Below are 17930 nucleotides of genomic sequence, written 5' to 3' on the forward strand. Positions count from 1 at the left end.
AGTAAAGGTTTAATTTTCCAAAGGGGTTATTTTAAAACACACCTTTTGAACCTAAAAGAAATCTTATGGTATGAAAAGTTGAGACATTTTTGCACAATGTACTGTTTCTGTGCTTTGTGGCCTCTGTGGGCTGAGCCACGTTTGCAACACTGTCCTTCCTTCAGCACCTTCTCCCCGTCTCTACATCTTTGCTTAGGAACCACAGGTAAAAATATAGCTAGTCTGCTATCTTTCATAACCCATCCTATGTCTTTATTCAGCAAGGACTAGAACTATTGCTGTTCCTAGAGCAGGAACAAAATTCTGCCTTAATGGAGTTTATATTCTAGTAGAGAGAGGGCAGGCAACATACAAAATTAAAAGTAAATTGTATGATATATTAGATAAGAATAAGCACTATAAGAAAAATAAAGCAGGGAAATGCAGAATATTGGGGCCGGGGATAGGTTTTACTGTTTTTAAAAAAATAATCAGGGAAAGCCTCAATGAGGTGGTAATTTTAAAAAGACTTGAAAGAGTGAGGGAGAAAGCCATTTGGATACCTGAGGAAGAGTGTTCCTGGCAGAATAAACAGCCTGTGCAAAGGCCCTGAGGTAAGACCAGTGTGGCGGGCCCACAATGGGCACGGTGTAGAGACAAGGTCAGAAGGGGGCGAGGTGCAGCCTGCATAGGCTTATTAGCCATTCTATAAAGGAAATCAAGTGGTCTAGGGACAATGACAAACATCACAAATTCCCAAGAAGGAGTTCTTCCGTCTAAATCACCTTCTGCAAGAGAAGTGATGTAAATAAGCAGAATGAATGGTATTTTTTAAACAATCAGTATCTTTCTCTTTTATGAACTTCCAAGCAATCAATTTTTCATTGCTTTTGCATATTTACTCAGTCCTCCATCTAAAAAAATTAGAAAAAGATAAAATAATAAAATAAACTCTCATATTCCCAATATCCAGATAAAAGTGTCAATATTTTGACAAAATTTTTATCGTATTCTTTTTTGCCTTTGCTGAAGTATTTTAAAGCAATTCCATATCATTGCCCCCCCTATATTTCTACATACATGTCTAAATATATGGACATACTCTTATATTATTACAAAATCATTACCACATATAACTCAGTCAAATTAGTTATCTAACACCTAGTCTAAGACCAAATATTTTTTATTTTCTCAAAATGTCTTTTTGCAATTGGTTTGTTTAAGCCAACACCCAACTTGGTGGCATTTCTTAAAGAGTAATGACAATTTTGTTGTACATGTAGGCTTGCCTTGAGCGCATGTTATTTTAAAAATATTTTAATATTTCTTGCATACTAAATTAGGGAGAGAATCAAGCAGTTAATTCTATTGATAAGCATATTAAAATTGGCATTATATGTGACTTTAAATGAAGGTGCTCAATCCATATAATGCATTTGTGTAATTTTTGTGATTGTCATGACTAAGACAACTAATTCACTACACTATCACTTAAATCACATATCTGATATTTTATTTTTTTCAATCATAGAAGGCTTAGGTTACATACTTAACAGCTTCAGTGCATTTAAACTTACATGAAATATCAGAGAAAAGAAAATGACAAAAGCAGCCCAGGTGATGATGATAGAGCACAGAAAATGAAAATAGTCCCAGCAGGAATAAGTGGAGGCCTAGCATTCTTTCGAATAAGCATTTGTTCCACATATTATAATTAGTAATATTAGGTCTTAGTTCCAATGTTATTGCAACACATTTACAAAGCTGCATTTGATTTAGGCCATATGGACCCTCAGTGATAAAATCTGTCCGGATTTTCAGAAAGCCTGAAATGTTTTCTTTGTATATTTCCCTAGAGGTTAAACAAGTTTTTCATAAAAATAAAAGTGTCCCTTCTTTCTTCACGCAAAATCAATGACAGCATCTCTCTCTCTTTGTGTATGTATTGCGTTTGCCTTTCCTTTATTAAGGGGTCTTCAATAGCAAGGCACTTGATGGAGAGTGGGTAGATAATGATTTAATGCTGATGATGCCGTTCATCAAATTCCAGAAAAATGTGAATTTGTGTCATTTTCCAGTACGCACTACTGAACCTGAGCTAACAAAAGAGATTGAAGCTTAATGAATCATCCTATCATCTTCTTCCAACAATCATATGCTGACTGACGGCAAATTTATCCATCTCCTTCAAGTTTAAGGGAGATTTCTTTTGGAAGATGAAATTTGAAAAGTCTGAGATAGTCCAGTCACTGTGTAAAGTTTTTATAATAAAAATCGATCTCTGACTGCCATTGGATATTACATTAATTTCTAGCAGGTAGAATTGTTTTTCCACCTTTGCAGATATGTTTTAAATGTAAAATGTTGTTTCTTTTTCCACTTTCACAGATAAATGTTAATTACAAGGGTTTTTTTAGTCCCTTAATTTAAGTTGGTAATTTAATATTTTTTTCTTCCCGGTGGTTCAGTGTGGTTCTTGGATTCTTTGCTGTACAGATGTTCGATAGCCTTTCTAAATAGATAAAATCTTTACTTTCAAATAACTTTTGTCTTAAATACAAAATAAGTCATTGTGTCCACACAAGGATGTATTCTCCCTCCTAAGCTAGAGCCTTTGCTTAGTCATATACAAAGATAGAGATAAAATAGACATTATTGATAATATTTTTATCTAGCATTTTTTGAACATTTTCTAGATAGAAAGTCTTTTGCTAAGTCCTAGACTATTTTATTTATACTTTATAGTAATCCTATAAAGCAGGTGCTACTGTGATCTCCAGGTGAAGCAACCGAGGATTGGAAAGTAGGATTAACTTGGATGTCAGATACTTTGCCTGTACTGCTGCTGAAGACACAGATACTTGTATCTACCAAGAAACTCAGTGTCCTAAATGAAACAAAAGTTTTCATAATGTTCAACTCCAAGGTCAAATGTATTAGTGTTCCTGTCTATACACTAACAGAATTATACAGTGTCATAGAGTGTCATGTTGGGAATTGAATGTACAGTCATCCAAGCAGACAAAGTTTTTGCTTTGGAGATCTTATATTTTAATGAGGGAGACAACCAGGCAATAATAAGTATATCTTATATCAGAGAGCGATAAGTGCAATAAAAATAATAGAAGTATATAATGAGCAGGCCATTTAAGGATGACCAATATTTTTAAGGACTCACATTTTAATAACTTTTTACATTAGGAATTTTTACCTTTTGCAAAATGGAAGATAGAAAACTTACTTTCCCAATCACCTTTCAGCTAGGATGCAGGCCATAACTTGTGTTATGCTAAACACATACACGAACATAAGATTTCAATATGAACTTAGACGTCATGAAGACACTGGTTTCATTTAGGACATTGCGTTTCTTGACAGATGTGGTCGTAGAGGAACCCAGTCTTCAGGACCAGTACTGGTTGACTGTGGTATAGTTCCCAACAATATTGGTGTGAGTGGGGCCCTAGCGTCACTCGTATGAGTTGTAGTATTGACATGATGTGTTACTTAATATCCTTCAATAAATTTTTTTCTTCTTAAACTGCCTTTAGTGACTTCTCTTGTTTGCAACTAAGAACTAACTACTGGGATAAATGTAATAAGTTGGTCATAAAAGGACAGCTGGAAGAGATGTATTCCAGAAAAGTCATAAACGTAAGAACAAAAAAACACATGGAGAGGAAACAGTAAATAAAAAGTCCTGAGATGGGAATTAGTTTGATGTGTTTGGACTAGAAAGAATATTAGTATGTCTAAGATGGTAATGGCTTAGACTAAATTGGAATGAGTGAAGGTCACAGGAATAGGTTAGATTTCAGATATATTTTGAAGGTAGAGGTGTCCCTTTTGTTTGTGTAGTGGATATGCATCATGAGAGAAAGCAGTTGGATGAATTGTGGTCACTTACTGTTAGTGAAGTGGCTAGAAGAGAGATTTTGGTTTTGGTTTTGTTTGTTTTTAATGGGGACTGGGAAATAAAAAGCTCAGTTTTGAACTTATCCCTTAGACACCTAAGTGGAGGTTTGAATTGCACCATTAGCTGTAGGAGTGCAGGAGAGAATATTGGGTTAGAGACACAAATTTTGGAGTCATCTGAACATAGATGATGCTTAAAATCTTCAGATTCGAGATGACCCTCTAGGTACTAATATAAGACAGGGAATGCAAGAGGGCCATGTACTCAGCTATGGGGCATTCTAACTTCAGAGGTTGGGGAGAGCAGGGGGAGTAAGGAAATGAGACTGAGAAAGAGTGGCCAATGAGATGGGGAGAAAAATGAAGGGCAGTCTTGTTTCCTACATTTGAAGCAAAGACAATGCTTTAAAAAAGATGGGGCCACAAAGCACATCAAATATTGCTGATAACTGAGTTAATATGACATCTGAGAATTGACCATTAGAATTAGGCAGGATGGAAATCATTATGGAGCCAGGTCAAGGAGATTTTGAGAATAAGTGATTTAGTGGAATAAGAAGTAATGAAACCTTACTGGGCAGTAGGGGTTGTGGAGAGACTAGGATATAAGCAAGTGGGCATGTGGAGTATGGTCCACTGATTTTCTGTAAAAATGAACAGAGAAATGGGGTTATGTCTGAAGGCAAAGAGTATATAGAGAATTTTTTTTCTCTTTTCTTTCTTTCTTTTTTTTTTTTTTACCATATTCACATCAACACAGAAATCTATTAGAAATAGTAATACATGATTTTGCAAACTTTTAAATTTTTATTTTGTTTTTATTTTTTAATTAATTTTTTTTTTTTTTTTTTAGCTAATGGCTCACTGAAACACAAATTGAATGATAGGGCATCTTGATACCAGTGTACCCAATTTCATCAAAACTGCTCAGGTTATTTAAAAATGAATATAGAGTGGACAATTTTAAAGTGTTGAACAATTTACGTGAAAGAAATACTTCACTTTATCTTATCAAAAATGTTTTGTTTTCTTTTTACATGCTAAAAGGCTATAAAATGGAAAACTTAACCACACATATTTTAGGTTAAGAATATTTAAACTTCCATGCTAAAACTCTGCTTACAGAGTTTAGAAAATAAGATAGAAGACACAAAAGCCAGGAAAACAGGGAAGCATGATATTCCTGAATTAATAATAAAGCAATGCTTTGTTCTTTACATCAAACAAAGTACAGATAGAGTTGGGAAGACAAGACGTACACAGTGGGACAATATGTGGAGGCGGAAGACAGTGATATTAATGATCTTGACTCTGTGTAGGTCTAGGCTAATGTGTGTGTTTATGCCTTAGTTTTCTTTTTTTTTCTTTTTTTTTTTTTTTTTGAGACAGAGTCTCACTTTGTTGCCCAGGCTAGAGTGAGTGCCGTGGCGTCAGCCTAGCTCACAGCAACCTCACACTCCTGGGCTTAAGTGATCCTCCTGCCTCAGCCTCCCGAGTAGCTGGGACTACAGGCATGTGCCACCATGCCCGGCTAATTTTTTTTTGCTATATATATTTTTGTTGGCCAGATAATTTCTTTCTATTTTTTTTTTTTTTTTTTTTTCAGTAGAGACGGGGGGTCTCACTCAGGCTGGTCTCGAACTCCTGACCTCGAGTGATCCACCCGCCTCGGCCTCCCAGAGTGCTAGGATTACAGGCGTGAGCCACCGCGCCCGGCCTATGCCTTAGTTTTTAACAAAAAAGTTTAAAAGGTTAAAAAACAGTTAAATAGAAAAAAAGCTCATAGAATAAAGACATAAAGAAAGAAAATATTTCACACAGTTGTATGATGTGTTTTTATTTTACACTAAGTGTTATTACAAGAGTGAAAAAATTTTAGGAAATTTAAAAGTTTATAAGATAAAAAAGTTACACTTACGGACTCAGAGCAACTTCCAGTCCTGCATGCTCCATTTGTGGTAAATGCCCTATATAGACGGACCATTTTTTTTCTTTTATAACATATTTTATTCTACCTTTTCTATGTTTAGGTACACAAATACTTATTGTAGTGTCACAATTTCCTACAGTATTCAGTTACTGTATGCTATACAGGTTAGTAGCCTAGGAGCAGTAGGTTATACCATATAGCCTACGTGTGTAGTAGGCTATCTAGGTTTGTATCAGGGCACTCTATGACGTATCTCTATGGTAAATATAATTTTACACTGTCATGGATCTACAAGTCATGCATTGTTTAAGGGTAGAGATACATTCTGAAAAATGCATTGTTAGGCAATTTTGTCGTTGTGTGAACATTCCTTTCTATAATCTATGCACACATATAAATTTATAAAAATGAATGGATGAAACCTCTGAACGACTCCCATAGCTGTTTTTTCCCTTTAAAATGCTTATTCCTTTCCACCTTCTAGTAGAGTTTAGTGTGTATATATATATGCATATATATACTATATATACTAAATTATGCATATATTCTATGTGCTGTACCTTGATGTCATGTATGTATATGTACATATATATATACCCTATATAGTATATATAATATCACACATATTATATACTAAATTATTCATTAATATTAAGAGTTTTTATGTTGTTTGTACCATTTGAGTAAGGGTACTACTAACCATACTACAGTAATTTGCACAGAGTCATCTTGATGTTTGCCTGCATCGTGCCCACATAGTATTCTCTGCTGAATTCACAGACTTGGGTTTATATGTTTCCATGATATGAACTTCAAATTTTTATTTCATTAGATAATTATTGCTTTAAATATATTTGCCTTTTTAAATTTTATGTGAAAATATGTACATCCAATTTAAATAATTTAAAATAAAATAATTTATTTTAAAAGGTAATGCTTAAGTCAAGCATAAGTGTCAAAGCAAAAATATTAGTTTTTATTTATGACTCATTAATTTAGTCTACTTGTGATAGGATAATGTATTTATAAAGCCATTAAGAAGTTGTGTACCCTGACTCTAAATGGGACAGGCTGGTGGCAGAGAGGGGAGAGGTGAAGGCAGTGCTTTTCCTGTATTTGGCAGGTCATGTTGGTAGAGAACTCTGTGATAGAACTTGAATTATTTTGTGAGAGAGATTTATAATAGTATGTTATGGTTCTACTCATTTCATAAAAGCAGGGCAACTAATGGAATGCCTGCTTCACTTACAAAAAAAGAAAGAACACCGTGTTCTAGTTTTTCTTTCCTCTAAATAGATTTTATATTTTCTTTTTTCTTTAATTTTGTCTCTGAAAAGCAGAATATTTTAAAAATTCACTGAAATTTAGATACAATGAACACTTTCACCCACATCAGTCTAAACTTTCAAAAGCGTTTCAGGCAGAGTGATGTGAATGTGACAAAGTCTGGAGACTTTTTCAGCAACAAACAGCCTGGAGACTGCTTTTCAACAGTGAACAATGTCCTTAGTTGGGGAGTTTCAGCAGATCAGAGAGTCAAAAAAATCCATAAGGGAGCCAAATAAATGTGAGGAAGAACGCAAACTTATGTCACTGCTTCTGCTACTTTGAGCTACAAAAGCAAATAGGAAGTCACTTCAGTTCAACACACTTATTGATCAGCTATCATGCCTGAGATTGGGCCTTCGATATTGAAAAGATGAACAAAGCACAGGTCCCTCCCACCATCAGTTTGCAGAGGAAGATCTATTATATTTACGCAACAGAAGAAATGTGACGAATGTTGCAACAAAGCTGCTAAGTGTAAAGGGATTCTGCCAACTAAAGCACACTGAAGTTTCTCTATGACAAAGATTCCCAGTAACTTTTTCCCCATCCACGTAACGAAGCTGTATGAGAAACTCTATCCTGCATTAGCAAAGTCTTAAGAGATTTTATCAGTGAGTTGTGGGGGTGACTATGAAATGGGACCAGGAATGCAATCCCAGGCTGCAATAATTGTGCTAATCAAAAAGCTAGGGCAGGAGAGTAGCCCAGCTTCCACTATTTTGTTCTTGTTTCTAAACTGGGTGGACTTAAATGTCTAAATCTTAATATGTAAGATTTATATATTATGCCTATTGTCTGGCTTAAATATTATTAATTAACAAAATATAATGCCATCAATGTATTTGAGAAAATTCTCTTAGCCTTACATTATTCTGAACACTTTAACCGTGGTGGTGGCTAAAGCTTCAGGTTGGATAAAAATTTTTCACTAAGAGCTCTAGGGCCCAGGGCTAACCGAAAGGACACGAGACAGGCTGGGGGTCAGTGACCTCAGGCATCTAAGTTTCTAGGTCCCTGGACTTCTGTTGCTAGGCATTCGCTGAGAGAATAATGGCAGGGCCATTGTAAGGGTGGGTTTCTCTCCCGCCCCCTTTAAATTCCCCCTTCTCTGCTTCTGAAAATAAGTGAATATTTGGAGACAGCCTACAGAGAAGCCAACAGAGGTTTCTATATGTTAGCATCTAGGATACTCCACAGGCAAAGATTATTAAGGTAAGAGCTGCCAATATATATGTATATTTTTTAATTAACATTCTGCTTTTCTCAAAAAACTCAAGAGTTTGCTATTGTTGCTTCTAATGAGATTACAGGTCTGTTTTGAGTACTAGTAATTCAACACTTTGTGTAAGATTCATTGACTTTTTTGAAAAAGTATTAATTTTTTTTTAAAAATGTGTGGCATTTATAATCCAGTAATGTGTGTGTGCAGAGAAAAATCTTCTAGCAGAATTCCACAAGACATATGAAAATAGCCTGAAGAAAAGCATTTATGTTGACTACTGTTATCATGTTATCGCTTACAGCACTTTAGCTGACAGACTACATCAACCACTAAATCAACAAACTTTGTGCTGTGAAATTGTTAATCTTTGGGACATGGCGTGTTGCTGGTTTAATTTTACAGACAATCTGATTGCTCTGGGTACAGAAAGCCTGGGGGAGGACAATGGTATATGTACAAATACAAATGCTTTTTTCTTTTTCTTTTGAAGCCAAGCTCTGAGTTTGTTTCCATCCATTTTCTAATGTAGCAGAAGTTGACTTTTGTGTGTCAACAAAATTACTAAGAATCTAAATTAAAATATGAAATCAACTTACCTTGGGGGACAGGGTTTACTTTAAGCCTTAAAGTAAAAGGGCCTGGGCTCAGATGGCAGTTCTATCACTTCCCAGCTGCCAGCTTCTTTTTTTTTTTTTTTTTTCATTTCAGAATATTACGGGGGTACAAATGTTTAGGTTACATATATTGCCTTTGCCCTGCTTGAGTCAGAGCTACAAGCGTGTCCGTCCCCCAGAGGAGGGGGTGGGTATATTCCCACCTAATGGGTGCGGTGCACACCCAGCTTATAATTGTCTTTCATTTTAACTACAAATGTTATCAATCCTACCATACCATTGCTGTGATTTTTATTTCAATTGGATTTTTCTTTTTATGGAGGGTTTCTTTCTTAACCATCGATCATGTTTCCTTATTTCTTCATTTGTCTCATAATTGTTGATTATATGAATAGGGGCATTGTGAATAAAAAAACCCAGTGAAGACTGTAGTAAATAATCCTCACCTCAGAGCAGGACAGACTCCTTATCCTGTCAGCCCTGTATTGTGGGAGCTGAGTTACCCCAATGTGTAATTGAGCTAGGTCTCCTCTAAACCAAAGTTGTTGCAGCTTTAATTAGTTTTAACTCATTATGGTCTTAAACTACGTTGAGGGCATGATCAGAATATTTGTTTGTTTCTCCAACTAAGCTTGAGATCTGAGCACAGGCAAAGCTCTGAAGAGTTCTTTATTCTTTCTAATACAAAGAAAAAGATTTCTAAATTGTGCATGGCATATGGCCTAAAACTAAGATGCAATATTATGTGCTGCCTTAACATCTGAAACCAGAGGGTGTCTGATGGCCTTAACCACAAGTTCCCTTCCCCACTGTGCCCTTGCGGATAAGGTCCAATACCCAGGCGCCTTATCAGGGGGGCCAGGCACCGTCCCTGTTTATCCCTGAGTAGTGGGTTTCAGCTTCCTGCCAACCCACAGAAGTCTTCAAAGAAGCCAATCATATCCTCCTGTGGGAGCCAAGGAACACCCTGCACTGTTGATATTACAAAGTGTGCCTGCCATAGTCCTCGACTGTCCACTCTGTCCCCGAGTGCAAGCCCTGTGTGACCAGTGTGGTTTGCCATGTCTTCCTCCCCGGAGCTGTGAGTATGTGTATAGGCTGCTGCCAATTTCGTTTATCCGATGTCGGGTTGGGTCATGTGTTCAGCCGTCCCCATAACCCTAGAGTGGGAATTCGTCCCTCACCAAGGGGGCGAAGAAGAGGTGATTACAACACTGTGGGACATCTTCTTCTACTTTACAGTAAGAAATCAATTTTTAAAAATCTCTGGTGGGCTCAGTTTTCTTTCCAGATCTGCCCCTAGATTTCTACAGCTGGGAAGATACCTGTCTAGCCTCTCACCTCTTCTCCAGCTTTGGGAGGACCATTCCTCCAAAGTGTACACGGTGAAGACCTGGCACGCCTCAAAGCGACTTATTTCAGTTCTCTTCCCTTCACTCAGGCTTTGGAGAGCTATGGCAGTAGCCTCAGTGTAGCCCTCGTGATGACGAAATTTCTGCCTCCTCTCTTGGTCTTCTCTGACACTACTCCAGCTTTTGCTGGCAGGTGTGAGGTTGCTTTCCACGGTGTTTGGTGGGAGCGGAGTGCTTAGGAACTCCAGACTGGGTTGTTCCTCAGGTCACCTAGCCATTCGGCCTTCTCTTCTCCACCCTTCAGAGTCTTCTTATGTTTGTTTTATATGTACTAGCCAGGATTTTTAGATGTACCTTAGCAGGAGGACTAGGGAAAATATGTCTATTCCATATTTTTAGAAGCAGAAGTCACTAAGGATAATCACGTGATAACCAGATATAATTTTCTCTTAAGGAAATGAAAACGTTGTTATTTCTAAAATGACCAAAAGAAAAATAAGACTTAAAGACTTTTGAAATTAACTTTTTCTCTTCAAAGGTACTGTTCTGCTTAGATGGGAGATATAAAATAAGCAAGATAATAGTTTTGCAAAGTATCCCTACAGACATTTTCTTATGAGGGACATCTGGACATTTTTATTAGTATGTTCTTTATGTTCTTAATCATAAAGTTAAAAATTTAACGTTAAGAAAGAATATATTGTTTTTTTTCTTAGAAATTAATATGCTTCTCCCAGTTAATATTAAGAATTATATAAGTGATTATACTTCCATATTCCTTTTCCTGAAAGTCCACTAGGACCTAAATTTGTTCTTAATTTTATTTGCATATCTTACATATTTCTAGCATGGCTACTGCTTCACTATCCTTTATTATACAGCTTTTAGTCTGTTTTATGATTCTAATGTGGCTATGATGGTTTCAGAATAAGCCTTCTCAATTTATTTTGTAAACATGTGGAAGCAATGGGCTTTTTGAATTTTATTTAGGAGGGACTTACAGGAGGCAATATAATTGAAAGAATATTTCAGACTTTTGAAGTCGTATTCCTAGAGCAAGTGCATTATATTGCTTTTTTTTTTCTTTTGTGTGGCTATGAGGAGGTAAAATAAAGACCTCCTCTCTCCTTAACCCCCTGACAGGTGTTACTACTATATGTAAGAGTGCATTCATAGCTTCATCCATTCATTTCACAAATATTTATTGAATGCCTAACAAACACCAGTCTAGATGCTCAGAATGCAGCAGTCATTTGCTTTTCTGGAGGTTCTATTCCAGAAAATGAAGGCAGTATGGTTGCTGTGCTGTCAAGGGTATGGCAACATCAGCTCTTACAATTTTATGTCGGAATTGGAAAAGGCACCCAACCAAAAAGGAAAGGAAAAGTCATTATTACACTGAACACAAACTTATAAAAACACAAATTTTCCCTTCTAACATCATAAACTGAAACTAATAGAAATCATTAGACTATTAGAAGTATCTCAATATATGTTTTAGCTATGAGATAAACACAAAAAATGAAACAGTTAAAAACAATTGAGAAAATGAATTTAATAAATTTCAGACAATTTGAAAATTATTTTCTCTAAATCTCTCTAAACTTAAATGTTTACTATTTCTATTTAGGGGCATTATCAGATGGTAGAAAGAATCAGAATGGGGCATAAATATCTGTTCTATCAATTTCTAGTGTGTCACCCCAGAAAGTTATTTAACTTCTTTAAGCTTAATTTCCCCTGAGTAAAATGAGAATAGGATACTTACCTAACACAATTGTGAGAATTAAATAATATGCCAAATTTAACTTAACTAGCACATTGTCTGGCTCATTAAAATCATGCAGAAATCTGTTTCTCTCCTTCCCCCAGCCCTTTTGCTGTGTGCTCATAAACTCTCTTTGTCCATATGTAAATTTAAGAAGTTTTAAATATTTTTCAAACAACATAAAATTGAAAAAAGATTAGAACTTTGTTTTCTGCAATTATTTTTGACAGCTCCAATTTACAGAAGGCTATAATGAAATCATATTTAGAAGCTTTGAAATATTTTAAGAGAATAAGAATTTCTCATACAAAAAATAAAGAAGTTGCCAAGAAATCCTATTAATCAAGTGGAAGTTATTCCATACACCCAGCATTTTACAAATAATAATAACTTTTGCAGCTATAAAAATGGCTTTGAAAAATACATAGCACAATGTATAGTGAACGCCTCAATCCAAGGTTCTCTTTTAACTCACACTTTTTATGTTTTTTTGCTATTTTCTCCTTGTGGTTAGAAATTTGGTTCATATGGGTTATAAGGAAAAAAAGAGAAATAAAACAAATTCATTATCTCATCACCTGGAAATAACCCCTTTTGCAGTATATATTCAATCCTACACTTATGGTAAAATTAACAATGACCTAAACCTCCTGATAGCACATAATATAATGAGTTTCATGATAATTTTTTTTATAAAATATTCAAAGTGCATAAATGGCAATATGGTAAAATGTAATTTAATATAAACAAGGTAGTGGAAAATCAGGGTATACTGGAGTGATGGGGTCCAGGTATATAAAACCGATACTATAGTTTAATCCAACATTAGTATTTACAGTATCTAGAAGAATGAATGAACTACGTATTCTTCAGGCAGTCATCTCAGGAACATTATTTTTCTTAATTGTTATTTGGTGAGTACTAATGAGCCTTAGAAGGCATAATTTGAGATTAGAACTGTGATAGTTTCTGGAGTACAAATATTTTATGTAACTAATTAAAGGCTAATCCATACACCCCAAACCATCAAATGAACTGGGATTCTCTGAAGAGTTACAGTGCAACATGGCTTAGTAGATCAATAATGAGATAAAGAACCTTTAGTCTTTTGATCAAAGGTCACTTGTAAGCTAGGATATGAGTGAGCAAAAGTCCTTATTGGTCAATACCTTATAAGAGGTATAATGAATGGCTTACCTCCATTCAGTTTTTACCATTTGATATCTATTTGTTATCAGTTATAGATCCAAGGGGTACCTTTATCCCCAAGTTCACTTGTCCTGACCAGGATCGAGGTGGTCTTTCAACCTGTAGAAGCAAAAAAAACTCATGAGTTACATTATTCTGGGTCTTTTTTAAACTTTCAAGACAGCCTATTTATCTACTTTTACTAAATCTAAGAAAATGGGTTTAAAATTGTATACTAAATAGAAATATTTTACTTGAATTTTATTGAATTACTCTGTGTCTTTGAATTATTGAATTATTGTGTTATTGAATTATTTTGTGTCTTAGTTTAAATTACCACATATTATATACTCTCTACTGGGTCAACAATATGCTCATAGAAATGAGTGACAAACTTTGAAGGAAGAAAAAAGTATTAAGACCAAGTAGTTAGTGGTTTAGGGAAGAATTAAGCCTTGTTTCAAATCCTAGCGTCCTCTGTCCAGGAATAAGGACAAGAGCCAATATTTATAATAATATATAACCAAACAGGCACCAGGTTTCCAATTCTCCAATTATGAAAGAAATAATTTAATAATCTAATAATATTAAAATAATAAAATCTAATAATAATTTAATAATACATGACTGAATATTTAGTAAGAGTCTGATGCCTGGCACAGAAGTTGACAGAAAGATTAATAATTACACATGGATCTAGCTTTCAAATAACATATAACAGACCATAAGCTAATTGACAGCCAAGAATACTTTTGCTTTCTTTTATAATCCCAGCACCTAAGAGAGTATCTTGCTCAAACTGAGGGTTTAGGTTACTACTGAATGAATGAATACAAAAATGAATGAATATACTGCTATAACTTACCTTATATATCTGTCTAAAGAGTCTACTATAGAATTTTACAGATGCGAGAGGTTATTTGAAATCTGAGGATCAGAGATTTGCTGGAGAAATGAAATCATAAATCCCATGAAGCATCTCTTCCCAAAAAAAGCCAGAGACAGCTCTTTGATTTATTTAGTTCTCTGTTTCCAAAAACTAGAATTTTACACTACAATAAAGAATGAAAACATTATATGTGTTTATTTTCATGTGACTCCACTTTTTCTTCATCTATTCCTTAGTGGTAAAATACTAATTACCCCCAACCATTAGATCAGGATTGGAAAATAGAGAAAGTAAAATTCTGATTATTCCTTCCATTAATGGATACCTCTGGTAGAAGTTCTAAGAGCAAAATTTAAAGTGAGTTCCGTGTAGGCCTGTAGAATTTAATTATTCATGCTTTCCTTTTCTATTATTATGTATAATCATTGAGATTAACTTCAAGTAATGATGATACAGCTGAAATGTATTTATAAAAATAGGGAGATGTAATATATATTTTTTCATAGTTCAGCCTGTGGTCTACGAAAGGATAGAAACACCATGTTTATGTGGGTGCATGTAGATATGCACTTGAACAAAATGTGGCTCTCTGGGTAGGGCATAGTGATAAGAAGTATCACAAAAATTTCTTTATGTAGCAGAACAAAATGTTCAATTCCTTTATTCAGCCTACACAAGCAAAATTTTATACTCCCCATTGTCAACATGAAGCTTCTCTTCAAAATCAGTAAGACATGAAACATGAGTGCACCTAGGACAGGAAAGTTACTTCATGTTTTTCTCATGGGTTTTCCTGATAATAATTGTCTGTATTTTCCCATTTACTCCTAGCTCTGTCAGAGACCCTTCACCGCTTCCATAGAGCCATCCTACCAGAGGTCACAGATCACAAAAAACCTACAGAAACAGGAACTTGAACTTCCTGAGTCCTGGACAAAACACAGAAACCTGTTTCCTCTACACATTGCAAATTGGCAAAGCCCTGTCTTAGCAGATTCAGTGTGGAAGCAGCTAGCAGAAGGGCCTGAAGGACTTTTCCTCCCGATTTCATAGGAGCTTTCTTGCTTCAAACTACTGAGATGAAGAGAGCAGGGTTATTTGTCCTGCTTTTTAGTTTATGGAGCGGGACCATTGGCTTTAATAACAGTAAGCATTCTGGGACTACACCTGAGGATGAAAACTCCCAGAAGACTATGACATCTGCTTCAGTTCCTCTAAATAAAATACCAAGTTTCCAAATGCTGCCAACCACTCAGGTCATGTCAGCTGAGATAACTCCAACTCTGGAGGCAAGAACTTCTGAAGAGAGTCTCCTGAAATCAACAGCGCCTCCCTTAGAGACAGGGGCACCTCCTGAGGGTGTGGGAAACCAAACCCTCACACCCACAAAGAAGACAGAAGAAGGAGTGCTAACGGTACAAACTCTTGCTCTCTCAACCAACCCTAGCATCAAGTTCAATCCTGGAGAAGAGTCAGTGGTCCTTTCCAACTCAACACTGAAATTCCTTCGGAGCTTTGCCCAAAAGTCAACTCAACAAGCGATCTCTCCAAACTCAGTTGGAGGCACAGGAAATCGAGCCCCACGGGAGACATACCTCAGCAGAGGTGACAGCCGTCCAAGCCAAAGAACTGACTACCAAAAACCAAGTTTTGAAACAACTAGAGGAAAGTAAGAAATTTAATTTAATTTTATTTATTTTATTTTATTTTATTTTATTTTATTTTATTTTATGTTCTTTCTCTGACTATAAGGTCTGTAAGATTGCAAATGAACAGTTTAAACTGCCTGACTCCCAGAAAATTATTTGAGGTTCAAGATGAAATTGAACTCTATTTGCAATTTCATCATTTCAGGTAGATAAGGTAATTATTTTCTTCTCTAATGGGGAAGAGGACAAATAAAATCCAGCAATTTTGTTTTAACTGAAATAGTCCAAGTCACTTTTCTATTCATTTGTAGAGGCTCTTTTCCTGGGGATAGTCACTATCAAACAAAATAGCATCATGGTGGCTGTTAGCTTATTTAATTCAAGTCAAGGAAGGATATGTTGATCATGCCCTCAATCACACCACAATATGAAAGGAAAAAAAAAACCAATAAAACTGGGACGTGAACAGATTTGAATGTTGGAATAGCAACATTGTAGAAACTATCAAATATACAGTTATCAAAAATCAAAACAAGGAGACCGGGGCAGCAGCCCTGCCTCCAGTATTGTCTTCTAGATCCATGACTTTGACCAAGCCAACTGATCTCCCTGAACCTCAGTTTCTTCATATGTAAACTACAGATATAATACAGGAGTACAGATAAAAATACAACTTTTCAGGGTTATCATGCACACTCAAATTAATGAAATATGCTTTGAGGCATACTTTTCACAGAATAGGTGCTCAACAAATTAAATTTACTAGTACTGCTATTATATTGAGTAGTTATCATCATGAATGTGATCAATCAGGAAAGCCTATTTTTCAAATTGATTTAAAGTTAGAGCAATTTGGATTGCTGAAGTAAAATAATGAAACAAAGCTTAAAGTAGTATTGTTAAAGAAGGTTTTCAAAAGGACAAAAAAACAAATCAAGCAAACACAAAAATTCCTGGCAGGTCAATGTTGTCTTCATTTTCTATTCAGAGTCATCTGTATATTTGGAATACCTGAAGTTTAGTGTTACAAAACTAAACTTACGAATACCTTTTATATAATAAAACAATGTCAAGACACTAGACATTCCTTGGGAGCTAAACTGAGTTAAACATCTTACTAATAATATGATAACATTCAAGTTAAAAACAGGAGTTGACACCTGCTATGGGAGAGCATTTTGTTAAAGCTGCTGTTAATATAAAGATGAGGAGAGAGACATGGGGAATAATGCAAGCCAATACATTTGTGCTTATACAGGGTGTCCCAGAAGCATTTAGCATGAGGGATTCTTTTATTATTATTATTTTTATTTCAGGATATGATGGGGGTACAAACATTTTGGTTACAAGTAATGACTTTGCCTAGCCCAAGCGAGGGCTAGAGGCATGCCCTTCCCCCATACTGTGTGCACCACATCCATTAGTTGTGAGTTTACCCACTCCCACCTCCCCACCTGACCGACACCCAGTGAATATTACTACCATGTGAGCATATGTAAACTATGATTTACTTAGTGTTGATTAGTTAGTACCAATTTGATGACGAGTACATGTGATGCTTGTTTTTCCCTTCTTGTGAGACCTCACTTCAAAGGATGGAGTCAAGCCCTAGCCAGGATAATGTAAGAGGTGCTAGATCACCATTGTTTTTTGTAATTGAGTAGTACTCCATGGTATACATGTACCACATTTTATGAATCCACTCATGGATTGAAGGGCACTTGGGTTGTTTCCACATCCTTGCTATAGTGAATTGTGCTGAGCAAAGGAAGAGAAGATTTTAAAAGGAAGGTAAGTGATCAATAATGTGAAATACTGGTTAAAAAGACAATAAAATGAGGACTGAAAATATCCACGGTCTTAGTGGCATGGTGGTGATAAGCAGTGAAGTGAGTGCTGTGCTCTGGCTTCAGGGAATTGAGGCGTGAAGGAAGGTGAAAAAAAAAGAGACAGCAGTTCTGGGCAACTCTGTTGAGGAGTTTTTGAGGTTTTTTTCTTTTTCAATAAAAAGGGAGATGAAAAATAGATCAGAAACCAAAGCCAGTCCAGATTTCCATTTTTTGTTTTTGTTACTTTTTAAGTTTTCTTTTATATA

General features: G+C 35.6%; 1 protein-coding gene across 4 annotated transcripts in view; it reads left to right on the top strand.

Moving 5' to 3' along the window:
• Positions 1–9952: 9952 nt before the first annotated feature.
• MMRN1 (multimerin 1) overlaps positions 9953–17930 on the top strand; it is a 48185-nt gene continuing 40207 nt past the window's right edge. For 2 of the 4 annotated variants that reach the window (XM_045536839.1, XM_045536843.1), the window contains exons 1-2: positions 9953–10070; positions 15018–15855. In XM_045536839.1, the coding sequence (XP_045392795.1) occupies positions 15266–15855 (590 nt within the window). In that variant the 5' untranslated portion in view covers positions 9953–10070; positions 15018–15265. Of the gene's footprint in view, positions 10075–10191; positions 10231–15017; positions 15856–17930 lie in introns of those variants that run through there. The other 2 variants (XM_045536840.1, XM_045536842.1) reach the window with 2 other exon arrangements.

Source organism: Lemur catta, chromosome 24, assembly GCF_020740605.2.
Source record: "Lemur catta isolate mLemCat1 chromosome 24, mLemCat1.pri, whole genome shotgun sequence".
NCBI classification, from domain to species: Eukaryota; Metazoa; Chordata; class Mammalia; order Primates; family Lemuridae; genus Lemur; species Lemur catta.